This window comes from Branchiostoma lanceolatum, chromosome 8 (assembly GCF_035083965.1).
Source record: "Branchiostoma lanceolatum isolate klBraLanc5 chromosome 8, klBraLanc5.hap2, whole genome shotgun sequence".
Lineage (NCBI taxonomy): Eukaryota > Metazoa > Chordata > Leptocardii > Amphioxiformes > Branchiostomatidae > Branchiostoma > Branchiostoma lanceolatum.
This window is the reverse complement of record NC_089729.1, coordinates 2,337,501-2,355,608: the sequence shown is the minus strand read 5'-3', so window position 1 is coordinate 2,355,608 and position 18,108 is coordinate 2,337,501. Positions and strand designations below refer to the sequence as shown.

Here is an 18,108-nt window from a genome sequence, read left to right as displayed (position 1 = left end):
GCTTTACTAACTGGCTGAGATGCCAGGCGCTTCGACCGACGGGCAAAACTACGACAGGGTCAGGAGATTCTTCCAGGACACTGGGCACAGGGCTTGTAAAGTCTGTGGTGTCAAGTGATTCTTCCAGGAATTTGGACACATGGTTTGTCAAGTCTGTGGTGTCAAGTGATTCTTCCAGGACACTGGGCACAGGGTTTGTAAAGTCTGTGGTGTCAAGTGATTCTTCCAGGAATTTGGACATAGGGTTTGTCAAGTCTGTTGTGTCAAGTGATTCTTCCAGAAATTTGGACACATGGTTTGTTAAGTCTGTGGTGTCAAGTTATTCTTCCAGGACACTGGACACAGGGCTTGTAAAGTCTGTGGTGTCAAGTGATTCTTCCAGGCATCTGGACACAGGGTTCGTAAAGTCTGTAGTGTCAAGTGATTCTTCCAGGCATCTGGACACAGGGTTCGTAAAGTCTGTAGTGTCAAGTGATTCTTCTGGGAATTTGGACACAGGGTTCGTAAAGTCTGTAGTGTCAAGTGATTCTTCTGGGAATTTGGACATAGGGTTTGTTAAGTATGTGGTGTCAAGCTATTCTTCCAGTACACTGGACACAAGGTGAGTCAAGTCTGTGATGTCAAGTGATTCAGGGTTAATCCCCTCCTGATGTCTGCGTCATTCTGTCAGCACGTTTCCTGCTGTGGCATGACTCAGTCACTCACTCATTGGGCAGAAAACCTATTGGAAGGATCGCAGCAAACACCGGTACGGCCACAACTAGAAGGGATTCCCGGACAGATACAGAGATGTTCCCGCACCCGAGAGCGATGGTAGCCCGGGCACTGTTGCTGGCTTTCCTGTTGGCCGAGAGATCAGCTTGTCAGTTTGTTGTGACGGGGGTGAGTAGTGATGAGATGTTTGTTTGAATGTTTGTACCCGGTAAACCGCCTCATAGTGTAAAACACCAAGTTTGTACTGTACACGTTGCATATCCAGACAGATATGTTTAACGTACACCGGGAAGCACCCCTACTCTTTTTGGTAAGCGTGGTGGCTTATTTACGTGCTCGAGGTGTGGCTCTCTTCCAACAGGGCGAAGTGGGGCCCTCATTTATGTCTTATCCGAGGAACGTCCCTAACCAAAGCTACTTACACCTGAGTGAAGTGTGGAAAGTCGTGTAAAGTGCCTTCCCCAAGGGCACAACTTCAACGAGACAAATCAGGGGACCCAGGATTTGAACCCAGGGCCCTGGCTCTGCCCACCGCGACGCCGCGACCCCAGATGTTTCTCTGATCTCGGCCAGATCACTCATTTGACGCATATGCTGCTGAGGTTTCAATTTTGCATATGGCCAGTCAAACAATTTAGACTATGAATACCTGTAAGGTTTTACGTCTCACGTCTTACGTTTAATCTGGACACGTTTCCATCTTTTCAACATCAGACGAGCGAGACATTTACTAGAATAACTCTAACATAAACTATATGTATGGTTCAAGACTTCTTTATAAAGCTATATAGATTGCCTCTGTTGGCAGTAAGAGTGAGGTAGAGAATGGTCATGTGCCTGTTAGTCTGATGTGTTACCTCGAAGGGAGGCTGGCGACCTTGCGGCGACCTTGCTGCGACCTCGCGATGTGACAGAGCGCTCAACGAATTCCATCGATAAAAATCTTTTACACTTTGTGTGTTTTATAATTCTTTTAGTCATACTTGTACGTTTACCATGATATTCCCATTATAAAGTCAGGGATAACACAAATCCAATTTAGGATGCAGCAAGGCCGAGGCATTTTAGGGAGACAGGGGATTTACACCGGTTGACCGTTTCTGATTCAAGCTTGAAATCTTAGTTTTTGATCATCATAGACCAAGAATAGACCAAGATCAAATCACGTAAGCCCCACAGAAAAATCAAAGAGGCAGTCCACGTCCAGTTGGAACGTGCTGGAATGAACCGTGCCGAAGGTTGGGAGCTGCGCATGCCCAAGTCCTACTTACACCTGCTCCGCAAGGAGGCGGGGGAGGCAGGAAGATCTACACAAGTCTCGACCTAGTCTCGTGTTCTCGCGAGACTAGGTCACTCAGTGATCAAGATGTACAGTAGACATCGAAAATTTGGAGGTACGTGTTTTGTAACCATTCAAGTCACTGATTGAATAATCTTGTAGTAACTTAGTTGTTGATGTTGTTTTCTTTGTTTATTTCCCCAGGCCTGCGACTCTGACAGCGACTGTCAGACGTCTGGCCATGGCGGCTGCTGTGCCCGGTGGAACCCGAGCGCCTCCACAAACGTGTGCAAGGAGCTTGGGAACGAGGGGGACCTGTGTCACGTGGCCGCCAGCCAGCTGCCGTTCCCGTTCTCAGGGCGCAGGAGGTTCTGGAGATGCCCGTGCGCTCAAGGTGGGTGGCGTTTTTTCACTATTGTGTGGAGACATCTTACCTCAACTTGCATCTTGTAAAAGCTTCTTCAATTATCACAGTAGCAACTTCCGACACAAGAAGTACTTTTACGAAAAGTCGCTGCGTTTTGCAGATTTGAACACAAGAAAAGAGGTAGCAATTTCACTTCTGATTTTCACCAACATACATGCCTAACAACAAGATTTAGTTCTACTCTGCAGATATTCAGATCTTTGAATGTGACATAGAAATGTGTCCTCACTTCCTTCTGAAAAGTACAACCACGCTAAACTTCGTGTGTTTGTTTTAAAACAAGTAAAAATACAAAAACACCTTTATTTACATCTTTAATTAGCGCTAGCAGGAGCGTGGTACCACAATTTGAGCAACAAAATCATCAGGTGTGATGGAGAAGGACCCCCTCTACCAAAATATCAGGTCAAACCTTTTCTGTAAGATGGGTTGAACGAAAGCATTTTTTCAGGCCCTGGCTCCTGTACTAAACTGAGCATGCATGTACATTTAAAAAAAACGTTATGTGGCTGTATATTAAGACAGGTTATCTATGTCTACAAATTATCCACGACCATCGATGATATCGATATTATGATAGAGGTTAAGATCTGGCAGAATCTCCGGTTCTACCGTCACCGCCGGCAGAGATCACGATCGGAAAGTCTGTCCGCGGAAACTCCGATCAGGATTCTCGGAATGTATCAGGGTGGTCTCCCACGTGTAGATGATTAAGTTGAAGTCAGTCTATTGATGTGAAATGAATCGAAGTTGAAAACGGATTGCAATCTCTACCCAAATATGTACATCATCGATATCAAACATGACATAGAAAACTAACACGTGTATAAGTATACGTAGTTACCACTAGAGGCTGTAACCGCTGAGCGCCCGATGAGAGACCGATGGGAGACCGTTTGACAGATCCCTCATCGAATTTCGTAGATACAGAATGTATATCACGTTTTGTGTCTTGTTTTATCTTTTTTAAATCACACTTTAACATCGTTAATCTTACTCAAAATAAAAGAAAAAATGTCACACAAATCCACCTTTTGTCGCTCAAAGATCGCTCAGCGACTGCCGCCTAGTGGAGAGAGTCCTCACGACATGCCGGTTTCTCACCCCCCTCCCCTCCCCAGACATGGCGTGTGTCCAGTCCTCCCCCGGGTCTCTGATTGGCGCCTGTGAGTGACGTCATGGCAGCGAAGGTGGCACACCGGTGACGTACTGCAGTCTAACATGGCCGAAGAACAATGTATGGACGCGCTCTTAATATCAACTCCGAGCAGTTGAAGATCTTGATAGCTGACCTGATGTACTATTTACAGTGAAGGAAAACAAGGAGCCAATAGTACATTAAAGATTGAGGCTATAACATAAGACGGTGCATTCCAAAAGTAGGACGACTCGTAAGGATGTTTGCCTACAGTTCAATTTTGTTCACGGACAGTAGAATTTTAGGATATTGGAGTTTTCTTTTAACACAATCAGCGACTTCCTACCTGTAGACGTTTCGGTGTCTGTCAGACACCTTGTTCAGAGCTTTTGGCTGGAGTACTGCTTCTCGCCGCTTCAAGTAGCCGATGTAGGTGGTGCTTTTTGCGGCGAGAACGTCATCAGGTAAGAATTCATTGGTTGTGTAAAAAGAAAACTACAATATACTATGTTCTACCAACCTGTTGAAATTATTTTCCGAAGTAGAAAGTTTACTTTGGGGCTGTCAGTACAACAGCAGAAGCGAATGTAGAGTCTAGTCTCCGGTACACGAAGACTACCGGGCGGGCGCGGTCTCACCTGCAGACGTCCTACTAGAGGCCGACCAGGTTATCAATCTCGGGAATAAAAGATGTATAGATATTGAAAGTGACTTGCATCTTTCTTGTCCGGATTTCATGTCAAGTAAGCTTATTGATTCACATCGCAAGTATCACACACGCAGTACTTAGTATAAAAAACCTCACTAGTTGTGCCCGGTGTAATGTAAGGTCACATTCCCGGCCGAACTGTTTTAGTGATAGAAAATTAAAGAATTCATATCAAGAGTATACACAAAAGGTGCTCAAAATTAATTTTAAAACTTTTGTACATCATTCTTTTCGTTCCCGCAAACTACCCGGCCGGGCCCCGGTTGGGGAATTGTGACATCAGAATTACTTGGTGTTTAGGATTACCAGATTGCTCAAGTCAACCCATCTTGTCACGTCGAGACCTGATTAGACCCATTGCTATACCCGTATCTCCATTGTTTCCCACTGAAATTCACTTTTCATGCTCTATTTATATATAATTAGCCCCAGTGACTTGATTCGGCCATGGTTTAAAGTTAAAGTCCTCCCCGCACCAGACGGTGCATAGGGCGGCGCCCGTCCCCGTTTCAGTAGCCCTTGGGCCACACAATTTTCTGCAATCACTGCAGCAGGGGGCTAGTGCATTGGTAGTGATGTGTGTTTAACTACCATATTCTTCCCCAAACGCTAAGTGCTAACCAGAGAGATCAGAATGAACCATTTTTAAAGACTTTGGTATGACTCGGCCCGGGATCGAACTCACCACCCACCGTTTGCATGGCGAACACTCTACCCACTAGATATTCGGCCATGTGGCCTGTATAACCTATATAGTCAGTGTCTTCCGTTACATTCAATCTGTGTCCTTCAACTTACATCCTCCGCCCACCAGGTTAAGGAAACGTGAGACATCGGGGTCTTAAGAAAACGTCAGATTTAATACATTGTGATGCTCTGTGTGGATAGAAGTTAATACCTGTTTATCCAGCACAAACCCCGAGACGCAGGTGGCCAGCATGCCTTGTGATGCGCCGTGTGGATAGAGGTTAATACCTGTTTTATCCTTCACAAACTCCGAGACGCAGGTTGCCAGCATGCCTTGTGATGCTCTGTGTGGATAGAAGTTAACTTAATACCTGCTTTATCCTGCACAAACCCCGAGACGCAGGTGTGCAGCATGGCCCTGGCACAGGCCGTGTACCTGCCGACATGTTCCTGCGGACTTGTGTAACCATCTCCCGGTATTATGCACAGCGTGCTCGGTTTATTACGAGAAGCAGATTACCCCGCAAACTATATTTGGTCACATGGTAAGCATGAGATCACCTGTGATTACCGGGGATGTGCATGTGAACAGACTCAAGATATTTGGCCGTATGAAGATCTTCTAAACACTGAAATCTCAAACTAAGACAGTATGGCCATGTCACAAGATTTATCGGTATGGCAAAGATGATATTGCAAGGCGCTTTGTTAGTATGGGGAAGTCTGACAGAGATTCGGAGGGTAACATCAGAGAAAAAAAAAGGAAGGCGATCTCGACCCAGTTTAGGTCACTGATCGTGACAGAGAAGACAGACGCTATGTACAGTATTTACAGGTTCATTGTATCGGGGAAATTCCCCTAGCTCTTTTCGACAAGCACAATGAACAGTGGACCACAGCTTAACGTTCCGTCCTCAGGACTGTGACCCTTTCCGGTAGCTTGCATGTCGGGTGAGCGACACAGCCGGGATCGAACTCGCGGCCTCTAGTTCCCGAGGTAAGATCGGTAAGCATCGGACTACGCACGATTCCACATGGAATGGGCAGGACTCGGTCCGAGTCAGACCCTCCGGATGGCAGAAAACAGAGAAGGTTGTTTGAAGGTGGTTGGCAGAGTATCTGTGGTTCCTCAACGGTCAACCAGACTCAGAGGCAGATGACATCATCATCATCATCACCATTATCATCATCATCATCATCATCATCATCATCATCACCATCATCATCATCATCATCATTGTCATTGTCATTGTCATGATATGGCCTGAAGAAAGGCCACTAACTAAGATTCATCACCTAGTATGATATTTTGCCCTCCGGCAACAGAACACACTACCCTAAAATGCCTTTAATCATAGGAACTACATTTTGCACTACAAACTGCTACTGTCAGTAGGTCTGGTAGTAAATGCCTCGATCGTTTTAGTTATAAACTGACATATCAAACTTAAGATGCTGTTAGGCAAAATACATATCAACGTCTGGCGAAAACTCTGTAGACATCGACCAATCAATTTAAAGTGGTTATCATGTAAGAAATTAATACTTAAAACGTTCTGTCCATATCAATTTTATATCTCTACATCAATTTTTAGGAGATTTTTTACCGGTTTAGATGTAGATTCTTGTTATCTTTTTGTACAGACGGTCGACTAAACTTGTATAAGATTGAGACCTGTATAAGATTGCAACTTGTATAACATAATGGCGTGTATATGAGTGTGACTTGCATAACACCGATTCTGACATTTCAGTCCAAGTACGCTTCTTACAAACTTAAATCTTAGACGAATATACATATAAGTACATCAATGTGGTCGTGAGTTAGGACAACATAGTGGGATTTACTCGCTAACCCCGGTAGAAAAAACCTTTCAGCCGGAAACTTTAAGGCAAATGTCAGCTAGGATTATGTTACTACCGTTCTTTATTTATTCATTATTATACGCTTTATCTAAGTCAACATGTCGATTCGCCTCAAGTGAGCGAAGTGTCGTCTTTCTGCTTTTCTCCCTGTGTTTCTGCATGAATCCATTTAACTTTCACTAACTTAAGTTAGATTGGACAAAATCCCACCTACACTACTGCACCCTAGCGCCTCTGTTTGACAGGCGTATAGGGGGCGATAGGGGGCGCTGCCACGCGTATAGGGCCGCCACTGTACAGTAATGCGTGCGATCTTAACCCTCAAACACCCGAGTGGGGTCAATTTTGACCCCAGTCGTAGATTTTGACGTGCTTTTTGAACATGTTTGATCTGAAAAAAATTCCTTCCGTGACTTTGTCATTAGACATCTATTCTAACCTCTTCTCATTTTCTAGGGAGATGGGCACAATACTGTTGACGTTATATAGGAAAGTCTGTGATGAGTCCGCTGGGGTCATTTTTGACCCCAGCCAAAATAATGTGCTGTTTTTGAGACCTGCCATCTGTAACTCCTGAACTACTTATTGTATGACCACCAAATTTTCAGAGGATGATGCACATGTAAATTAGTATAACCATAACAAATTTCATGTCATAATGACATAATATGACGTCATGATGACGTAATTCTATGGGATTCTATCCGCCATCTTGGATTTTGACGGATGACGTCATCAAATCAGCATAAAATATCAATGTTGAATCTTAAAAGTTCCATTGGATTACATAAGATCATAACAATGTAAGAAAATACATTTGGCGTACCAACAAAGCCTTGAAACGTCATTGTTTGAACTATAATTAGCAGATTTTGTAAAATATGCCTGTCGAAAACCCGTTGCCATGGCAACACGAAAAACGATGAACTTACTTTATCAATTTGAAATTTTTGTTAAGGACATTTTATGAAAATCCACCAAGTTTGGTGGCTCTCGCGTAAGCCGTTTATTAGTGATGCAACATGAACTTTGGCGTGGGCCTCAAAAATCCCCTCCCGGTCTAAATAGGAATAGTTCAAGAAGTGGTCCTTCTGATCTTTTTGCATAAATTTTGATAATGAACGGGAATTATTCAGATCTAAAGATGTAAAAACATTCCTCTTACATTGATGAAACAATGTATGGATAACAATCAGCGAAAAAAGTGAAAAGGGAGATTTTACTGAACAAAACATTTTGGGGTCATTTTTGACCCCCCTCAGTCATTTTAGTCGCAAAAATAGGTTCGGGTGTTTCAGGGTTAAGGGCAAATGGAGGCGTTATCTCAATAATTAGTTCAGACCAACAGGACTTACCCTCAAACACTAGCATGTTATTTCAAATAACATGCTAGTGTTTGAGGGTTTGTCTTTTGATGTATTGGATGGACAGTTGAGTCATCCAATATATCAAAAGTTAAATTCTAAACGGCTATTCTGTAAGAACGCCCCCAACCAGGGTCCTATAAACCCCTGTCACACTTGTGCGTATATACAAGCGCGCGTGAGTTGCGTATTAACATTTTTTGGATAAGGTAAGTTTGCAGCCAAAGAAGTGATGCCTTAGGTTCGATCACCACCAAAATGGAGAAATGCTGTTGTTTTTTCAACTATTTCAAGAAATATAAAGTCTTTCTTGCGATATATATATTTGGACTCCGTCGGTCAGTACTGACCATGGTAAACCCCTTATTGACATCAGGGTCAGCTATGGCTAAATAGTCCGAAACGAGAATTGCAATCTCTGCGACGGAAAGTACATCTTTTTTTAAACCCTGGTTTGCTTTTGTCTTACCTGTGCTGAAACTTTCAAATAAACTACTCATACGTATGAACATTTGCAAATCACAACGCACTGTCAAGGTCGTGGGCACCGTTTCCGCCAGAGGGCGCTGCCTCACGGTCATCATGATGCTGTTTTTACGCATCTCCCTTTCATGATTTCCCTTAGTCCCTTCATGGTTACTTTAAGGACGATGTAAATATCACTGTTTTGCCACATTGCCATCTTTACCGTTTCATTCATTTATCTATAAATCTGAAAACATACGGATAAATATATACGTATCGTTCTAAATGTATAAGAAAACAAGCGAATGTTGATTGTCATCGAGTTTTATTGACCACTTCATCTTGTGTCATTGTATTTCACTGCAATCTTTGCCATAAATGGCTCCTGCCATTGTAAGGCCAACTTGTACTGACGTTGTATCTGTTGCAGGCTTGGAGGATAATCGTTAATTCTAATCAAAAAGACCTTCTCAAGTCTACCTTTAAAACCTTTCTTTTGAAAGAGGCACTTTCACGTCGGTATATAAATTTACATGTAAATATATATCCATCTATATTTCTCCATATTATTTGCTACTTCTTCCCAACTATCCATCAACATTGTATCATTGGATACGGGATAAAAAATTTTCCTGACAGCAGTACTAGTGCAGACTGAAAAAAAAGCTATGACTGTCTGTAACGTTTGAGTCCTTCATTTCTTTAGTCTTAAATGTTCACGTGTTGAGTCGGTTCGTTTGCGGAGACCGGTTATCAGTCGTCAAGATCGCTGCTTCAGGATCTGTCGTCATGGCGGAAGGGCGGCACCAAGCTATGCGCATGTGCCGAGTTTTGCCCCGGGGTGGTTGGGCACGCAGATCGTCCCTTCTGCGCAGGCGCAGCGCCAGAACTTGCGCGCGCCGTTCCACGGGTAAGGCATGATGTTGGAGGCCACGTGACAGAGCTCCGCCGCCTGCCCCGGCGGCTTGCAGACCCTCATGGCGGAGTTCGGGTTGAACGGCGCGCAGCAGAAGCCGGTTCCACGGGACTCGATACACTCCGAATCACCGGCGCACACCTACGGGCACAGACAGAGAGAACACGCATCAGACACGTTATGTATCTAGAGATATACGCCAAAAATAGTTACTCAAGCAACTGGGTGAAATATTGAAAATATTTAAAAAAATTGAAAATTTGTTCAAAATTTTATCCAGTTGGTTGAGTTACAATTTTTGGCGTATCTTACTACCTGGATGTCTAACCTTCATCAACGTAATCTAAAGACATATTTTACTACCGTCTGTATTGAATGATATATGTAATGATGCTTTTAAAGAGAACGATTCAATTTGTACACGAGTAAGTAAAATGAATTATGAAATTTAGAACCGTAACCTCCAGCGCAATTCCGGTGACTAATGGTTGCCTGCGACGTTGTTGATTCTTTTTTTGTTGTTGTTGTAAATATTGAATAAACGATTCATCATCATCATATATTTTGTATTTTGCATGGTTATAAATGTAAAGCCCCTGTCACACATAGCCGACCATTGCCTCTTAACCTTTCCCGGACCATGGTTGGGAGTTAAGCCCCTGTCCCAAATACTCGATTTTTACAACTTTGTCCAGACCATGCATGGTTGTGAGTAAATATTCCCCCATCACACATAGCGGATCACGGTTGGGAATTAAGCCCGGTCCCTACTACAGTTTGTAAGGCCAACTGTGGTTGGGAAGTAGTCGGGGAGGGTGCCTCATCATGGCAGGTTGATATCGCTCCTGAGGCGGAACCCCTCCCTTGACTGACTCCCATTTTATTTTCTGTCACCTTTAATACGGTCTTTGAAAGTCGTTTATTGCGGCCAACTAGAATGCATTTGGCGAAATCAAAGTAGGGGAAGTCAAATTCCACTAGCTTAGATCTGAGGAGCGAACTGGAGCTAGAAAGGATGGATTTAATCTACTCCCAACCTTCAAATCCGTTAGAGGGTCCTGAATGTGTGGCATGGGCTTTACGTAACATCCTTAGTTATACCAACAACAGACCACCGAAACATCATGTGGGCGACCATTGCTTTGATGAATAGGATTTAGTTTTCGGAGGCACATGAGCATTAGTCAGGAAAGGGTGAAGGCCTGACCCCAAACCGGCTTGCTGCCTCAAGTACAAATAGGCACGGGAGGGTATAAGTATAAGTCTTAATAGGCAGGATGTTCAGGAGACGTTTTTCTATGCCTTTCAATCCACATTCAAGCAAAATTTTGCAAGTTGAATGTCGTAATGTTGGAAGTAACAAACGCCACCTATAACGACAGGAAAGACATTTACAACAACAAAAATTAAGGTTTATCAATTTCTTACCCAGAATTGAAATTTTCAGAAATTAGATTCTCCTTTCCCTAGACAAAGCGCAAAAAGAAGCTTGCCCCCATCTTCACTAGACCTGACTTAGTGAATGTAACATAAAGTGGGTGTGACCAGTCATTCTGTATGATATAACCGCCGACCGCCTGGCTATGAAACTGATGTGTTACCCAAGGGAGTGGTAAAACTAGCTGAATATTCATATACTAGTACATAAAATCATACTGCATGTCCGTTTTCATTTTAACTCATTGGACAAGTCATACATTTATTTCTGCAACGGCACAACACTTGGGCCTGTCTGGAGCCACAAGACCCCCTTTCCCAAAACACTGCTGTACTCGGAGATATTTGAAAACAGTACTTATAAGTTGGACATCCATGCCAACTGCTGCACCGCGTAGTTTGGTGCCATATACCTAACCAAGTGATGCGTGCCGGTGAAGCTGGCGTATTCTGCTAAAAGTCGGTTATATCGACTATGCAGTACAGATACAGATGACCGGTAGCAATAGAGCTGCGCAGTAGATTTTCCAGCTTGTAACAGTTTGTAAACATCTGGGCAGATGTCCGTGTAACTAAACAGTTCGAATGTTCTCGTGGTAAAAACATTCGACTGGTTAATGCTCATCATCAGCCGTAATTTCGTTCACATTTTAATGGCCATTCTAACAAACAGCATTATGTATCCACCAAAGTTGATAATCGTGCCTGGCAACTTCTTGCAAACAGCAATCCGCATTCACGGTTTTCTAGTTTAGAAACAAAGGCAGCAGCGAATGTTTCTTCTGATGAAGGTGTAGCAAGTGTACTTTAATGGGTCAATACCTGAATTTTCTTATGGATCAGAACGTACTAGTTTTAAGGCGGTTGGGAGCCATGGTCTGTCTACTGGATATTTCCACGAAGAAACGAAAACAACAACCAACAACAAGAACATGGTTTAATCTTTGCACAACTGTTTTTTTTTGCTTCACCATAGTCCACAAATGGCTAAAAGTAATTCCCCACACCTCACCACTGCAGGTCAACTCAGATGCAGAAGGTAAGAATCCGGTACATATCGACTCTTAACAAATAATTCTAACGGCAACAGATTTTTAGTTGGTGCATCTGTCCACCCAACTTAAAACATTAGGTACAGTTATTGGTACTGGGATCTGTAATAAGCGATATAGAAAAAAAGAAAACGTAATAAAATCCTCTGCTGCCTACTTACCCCCGTCACCACCATGGCTTGGGAAGCCTGCTCGCTGATCAAGATCACGCACGCTGTCATCAGAAGGAAGACTCGAACCGACGCCATTGTATTTCTCAGTGTCTCATCAAATGTTGGCTTTTCCCCAACTGGACAGCTCTTTTTATACGTTAACTTCCACCATGGTGACGTATTGTTTTGAAGCTGTCCCCAAGCAACAAACGGCGGGTCCTGGAAACTTAGCCTGGGATAACGCCATCCTCTTTACTTCTGTCCATCACAACATCCACGTGGTCGAGGGGCCAAAGACCCACACAGTGGAGGTAATCAGATGTTAATCCGTTTAAATGGCGGAGGGATTTCCAGTTCAATGGTTATCAATGGGCTCATCTGCTGGGAGTTTTCCGTGGTGTGCGGAAATGGGTTTACCCTTTTCTACCCGGCAAAGGTCTGTCGTCCCTACTTCTCTGTTTACGAGCTATAGACAACATGACTCACGTCTTAGCATGGCGCACCTGCCAATCTTACAGAGACGGTCGAGCCACGCGGAGAGGAAAGTGAGTTTACAAAAGGTTAAAGCAGATGTAATCGGTTAAAGGTTACATCTCCTCGGTACGAAGTTTTTGTTGGCATGCTTATGCATACAACAAAAGACAACTAATGAGGCAAAGGAGTGCGTCAACAACGGGATACGGATCACGGTGACGACGTCAAGAGTTTACAAAAGGTTAAAACAGATGTAACAGGCTAATAGGTGTGATCAGGTCAAAGAGAGACAAGGCAACAGGTTTATTCAACTTTGAATATTGATGGGAACGTATGTTAAATCACACCAGAGATGAGGCGATAGCACTTGATAGCACCTCAATAGTTGCGGGATTATCAATATCTGCCTGTTCCCAGATGCATAAGTTCATCATCATCATGTTACATTTTAGATGTATAGTAAGGATTCCTAACATATTGTCGTGAGAGTATCACGGATGAACATCACCCTCCTCCTCCAGTCCTCCCTGTCCTCCATTGCTCTTGGCAGTTCCTTGATTCCTAACATATCATAAATCTATGGTTGAAGAAAATCCCGTCGTGGAGACCGATTGCTAGTGAAGCATCGTCTATCGTGTACGGTAGAACATTTTAACATGGACATAGCAAGGTAGTTAAGGTCCTTCTCGCACCAGATGGTGCATAGGGCATCTCCGTTTTAGTAACCCTTTGTCCACACAGTTTTGTGCAATCACTACAGCAGGGGGCTGGTCTGCTGGTAATGGTGTGTGTTTAACTGTCATACTCTTTCCCAAATGCTGAGTGCTGAGCAGAGAAAGCAGTACGTACCATTGGTCTTTTGTATGACTTGGCTGGGGATAGAACTCACGACCTACCGTATGCAAGGCGAACACTCTACCCACTAGGCCATTGCACCGGTTAAAATGAACAATTACAACCATTTAAAGACCTATCCTTAATTGAATTTTCTACACGAAAATTGACCTGGCCCAAATTTGTGACTTCAAATCCAGTCTTTGTCAAGGAATGACAAACATTGCTGGAGACAGTCTTACAGTTCAACCTTGCTTCAGCATGATTTCTACCAACACAGGTCAGCTTTTGGGCTAGGATTTAAAGATTCATTTTCAAACTAAAACACAAATCAAGTGATACCCTATCATCTATTAGAATGACCAATGGACTCGCTTCAATACATAAAGTGTACCGTCAATGTTTATTGAAATCGATGCGTATGTCGACATACAAAATACTGCTATTTTTCAAGTTATCATTAGTCTGAGCAGACCATTCAGTCAGCATGATTTCTACCAACACAGGTCAGATTTTGGGCTAAGTACATTTTTCAAATTAAACTAAAACACAAATCGTGTGCCCGAAAGGATACAATGTTATCTATTGTGGACTCGCTTCAAATACATTAAGGGCACCGTCAATCTGTATCTGTATCTATATAGCCGGTATAACCGCCATTCGGCGTAACATACCAGCGTCTTTATCTGTATAGCCGGTATAACCGCCATTCGGCGTAACACACCAGCTTCGCAGGCAATGACAATTAAAATCGCTGCATATGTTGACATCAAAAATACTGCTTTTTACAAAATGTGTCATTAGTTTGAGCAGACCATTCAGCCACATTCCTGGAGCAGAAGAAAACTTTCTTAAAGATATCTTTAGTTAACCCTTCAGCTTACTGCTGGCTGATTTGAATGCAGAGTTGTGCGTCCCCTTAAATTGGACCGTGAGTTTGATCCATCTCGCCAGAGTCTGACTCAAACTACCACCCACGCCGAGCAAATTAATTTGCTCTGCCGTATGAGTTATAGATCAGACAAGTGCGGATTTCCACGCGTGGAAAGGAACATGACAGATGAACTTCTGTGTGGAATTCGAAGCTGGGAGAAATGAAAATATGTCGTGACAGACTCGAGATCGATTTAATAATAAATAATAATGATTTGATAATAACCTATTTCCCTACTTCACACATTTAAGTACTGTACAGAAATTCATATTCCTAATGCGACTAGACAAACCTCCCATAATTTGAAAAACACGTCTGTTCTTTTATATCTACTATAACCGATAAGCGAGAAGTAGAATTTATCTAATGATATAACCATATTCTTTTGTATCCGTTAACTGTACTTGTTATTTTGCTTTGTTGTGACCTGTACTCAGCCAAGTGTGGCAGAAATGTGCAATAAAGGTCTTCATTCAATAAAACTAACAACTGCATTTGTGTTAAGTACCACTTTTTTTAAATTCTTACCAGGCCAAATTTGTTTCTTGTAGCCATCCTTAAGCGTTAAGAATTGTTACATTCTTCTCTGAATGTGTAATGTGTACTCCTTGCATCATCAATCGGTTTTCTACCATACCTGCACTTTTATACAATTTCCAGTTCAAAATGATTTGGGGACAATGATCTTAACGCATCATTATGAAATGAAATGAAATAAAATGCCTGAAGGAACAGACAATTTGAATCAGCGCATTTGAGCCAGAATATACATGTACAATTTAACATGTATCCACGAGTTTAGTAGTCTAACACAAAACGCAAAATCACACGTTTAAGGGAAAATTCAAAAGTAAAACGACGCAAGCTGGTTACAACGGAGCGACGAGATCAATGTATGTACTAAAAAAATAAATCAACGCTGTCAGTCAACACGTCATAGGAAGATTCTAATCTTCGCGGATGCAGCTGATAGTTTCAGTTGGCATCAGAACTTGTAATTGCCAGGGGACCACGTGTGTGGCAGTCTGTCACGAAGATCACAGCCGGCAGAATGTTACAGGAAATCTCGTCTCCCCCGGGTTCTAAGCTTTTAGTCTCACAAATGTCAAATGATCACAGAGCAATGCTGTAAGCTGCAGAGAGAAACTCATTCAAAAAGAGCTCCATCAATGTCTTTACTTTGGCATTGATCAACTTCCGTACTCTAAAATGCATAGCTAGGTTATGGAGGAGAAACACTGAACAGTGAAATGCCGACTGTCAAGGAAGGCATAGATATGTATACACTACTGCAGCCACCTGAAGCATCATCGCATTCATGATAGCCCCGACGCTGTGTAACGCCATGAGTAAGCCAGTTTTCTATATTGTGAGCATCAGCACTGAAATAAATTGATTGATTAAACAGCATTTACTAGATGTAGTACATTCGTTCTTGTGCTATCTTTGCAAGGTGCAGTATGGTTCGTCTTGGGGGGTTCTCAGATGAAACCTTTGAAGTTGCATGTTGGTCTTTATATGACAATGAAGTTTATTGCATATTCATGCCCCATTGGGGCTATATGTATTAAGTTAGATACAAGAGAGTATTACTCCTACTACAGTAAGTCAGTCTAATATCAGTGTAGTGAAACTATGGTATGTTGTATCTCTTTCACATTTTACATGCGTCTTCTTTCTTCTTAAAACATGTGCAGACGAATTTAAAGGGTTTTCCATTACATCTTAACGTTTACTTCACGTTCCTTGTGACGCTAATGAGTTAAGATCTGGATTAGCTACTGATGGTTGTGTTTACCATCGCAACTGATGTATTAACACATGTTTTAAGTGCCTTGATTCTTCACGGTTCCTCCGAGGGGCATCTTGATCCTTTGCCGACGTCTTAAGGCCCTCCCGTGACGTCACGACGTGCTGGATGATCGTCAGGCCTGCCGACTGAGACGTGAAGTCTTCATTTCCTGCCGGAAGTCCCGCGGCCCCGCAGGTGCGGCTGATCATCTCCCAGATAACGCCTTAATGAACTTCGCCTCTGCTCCGTAACTTTGGCTGGGGAAAAGAAGAGGCACGAACGCCCATCGCTAGTTTATTTTACTTCAGATCTGTTTCTACAAAAAAGATATAGAAAAGAAGAGACAAGAAGTATTATTTAAAAGTACGGGTTTAAAAAATCTATAGAATGGCGGTTGCAAAAAATGCAGTGGCTCAAGTACATAACTGATATGTATAATGAATCTATAGCTCCCTGCGACCTAAATCGAATTTCTCGAATCCTTGATTTCATAATTGGGCATGTAAAATTCAAAGACATGGCTGAAAAGACAACAAAACAAACAAAGCGTAAAAAAGATTCGTTTTTTATCTATGATATTCGAAGTCGCAGACAGCGCGTAGCGCGCGACAAGAGCGCCGTCCTAGTGGAATTGGGGTATCAACAACGCTGAGTCACCACCAAACCCTGCGTAAACCTTAAGTCAGGTAAGACCTGTGCTTTACCTCACCTGAACACGCCGAGCTCGATAATACTCCTGATGAACACTGGTCGTAAACTCCATCGGTGCGCCTGGTTATAATCTACTGCTTGGATTTCACCGAGGCGATATTTACTGTGTTTACCAGTACCATACCCTGGATGATGTCAGAGCTAGTGGAGATCGACATTAAGTACTTTGTGAAATCCTCATAGAATATTTTTCTATATTTTCCCCAATCAAGGTATGCGTAAGGACATAGTACATGGCTCTCTTGGAAAGAAGGGCTTCCTTGGAAATCAGTTACTCAGTTAACTGAAGGGACTACCCTTGAAGATTAATGAATGAATGAATGAATGAATGAAATAATAGCAGGAGGTTGTTATTCGGATCAGATACCGTTTTTTTATTTCAAAAAGTATTCACCATGATATCAATTCAGTTTAGTGTTTTCCTTCTTCCACAAATGTGCACTTCAGTGATTTGCACAGTTACGCTCTCTCCCGCCCACCAAGCACCCGGCACAGCAACACCTTTTAATAAACTTGATAAGATCGTCCTCTAAGAAATCGTCTGCTTAATGGTGTGAAATAAGTTATCAAGAACGTGACGTCACGCTTTCATATTCCTGAGGCCTTGTCCTATCATGTGCGGAAAGGAGCCGGGGATATGGTGATTTTTCAGGGCGTGTTGCAGAGAATAATCACAGGTTCATCTAAATGAAAATAAAGTACGGGAGGATTACTCTGATAAAGATATATAAAGGGTGTGGAGTGTTCCCGTCAGCAGCGCGGTTTATACAGAGAGCAGGATGGTCGGTACGGAGGTGTTCTTGTTTACGGTCCTGACAGCCTCTCTACTACCTGTGGAGGCCTTGGTACTTACCAGGGTGAGTAACATCTGTCTGTTGTAAGGTATTCATTCGGAAGAGCTACGTCGATGAAGGTTAGACATCGAGGTAACTAAGATACGCTAAATTGCAGTTGCTCAAGCAAGTGGATAGTATTTTGGAAAATTTGATCCAGACTATGAAATTTTATCCAGTTGCTTGAATAACTGCTATTTGGAAAGGCTATCTGCTGGCACATGTTTAATGCAAAGAAGCGAAAAGACGCTAAGTTAGTTTAGTCAAAGAAGTAACTAAAAGTTAGTCTGGATTCTTTTTCTCTTTTTTTTTCTAAAATACGTT

At 42.7% G+C, this 18,108-nt stretch overlaps 3 protein-coding genes across 3 annotated transcripts in view; 2 read left to right on the top strand and 1 right to left on the bottom strand.

Annotated features, from left to right (window-relative positions):
* Positions 1 to 720: 720 nt before the first annotated feature.
* LOC136439586 (toxin MIT1-like) lies at positions 721 to 4,178 on the top strand. Its single transcript, XM_066435004.1, has 3 exons — positions 721 to 882; positions 2,198 to 2,387; positions 3,542 to 4,178. The coding sequence occupies exons 1-3, from the start codon at positions 790 to 792 to the stop codon at positions 3,592 to 3,594; spliced, it is 336 nt and encodes a 111-aa protein (XP_066291101.1). The 5' UTR covers positions 721 to 789; the 3' UTR covers positions 3,595 to 4,178.
* Positions 4,179 to 9,460: 5,282 nt separating this feature from the next.
* On the bottom strand, positions 9,461 to 12,302 carry LOC136440489 (prokineticin Bm8-d-like). Its single transcript, XM_066436538.1, has 2 exons — positions 12,216 to 12,302; positions 9,461 to 9,706 (listed from the first exon to the last, which is right to left on the bottom strand). Exons 1-2 carry the CDS (start codon positions 12,300 to 12,302, stop codon positions 9,461 to 9,463), a joined length of 333 nt encoding a protein of 110 aa, XP_066292635.1.
* A 5,367-nt stretch (positions 12,303 to 17,669) lies between these two features.
* Positions 17,670 to 18,108, top strand: part of LOC136440835 (uncharacterized) — a 10,304-nt gene continuing 9,865 nt past the window's right edge. The window contains exon 1 of the mRNA XM_066436965.1: positions 17,670 to 17,808. Coding sequence (XP_066293062.1) covers positions 17,731 to 17,808 — 78 coding nt within the window. The 5' untranslated portion in view covers positions 17,670 to 17,730. The remainder of the gene's footprint in view (positions 17,809 to 18,108) is intronic.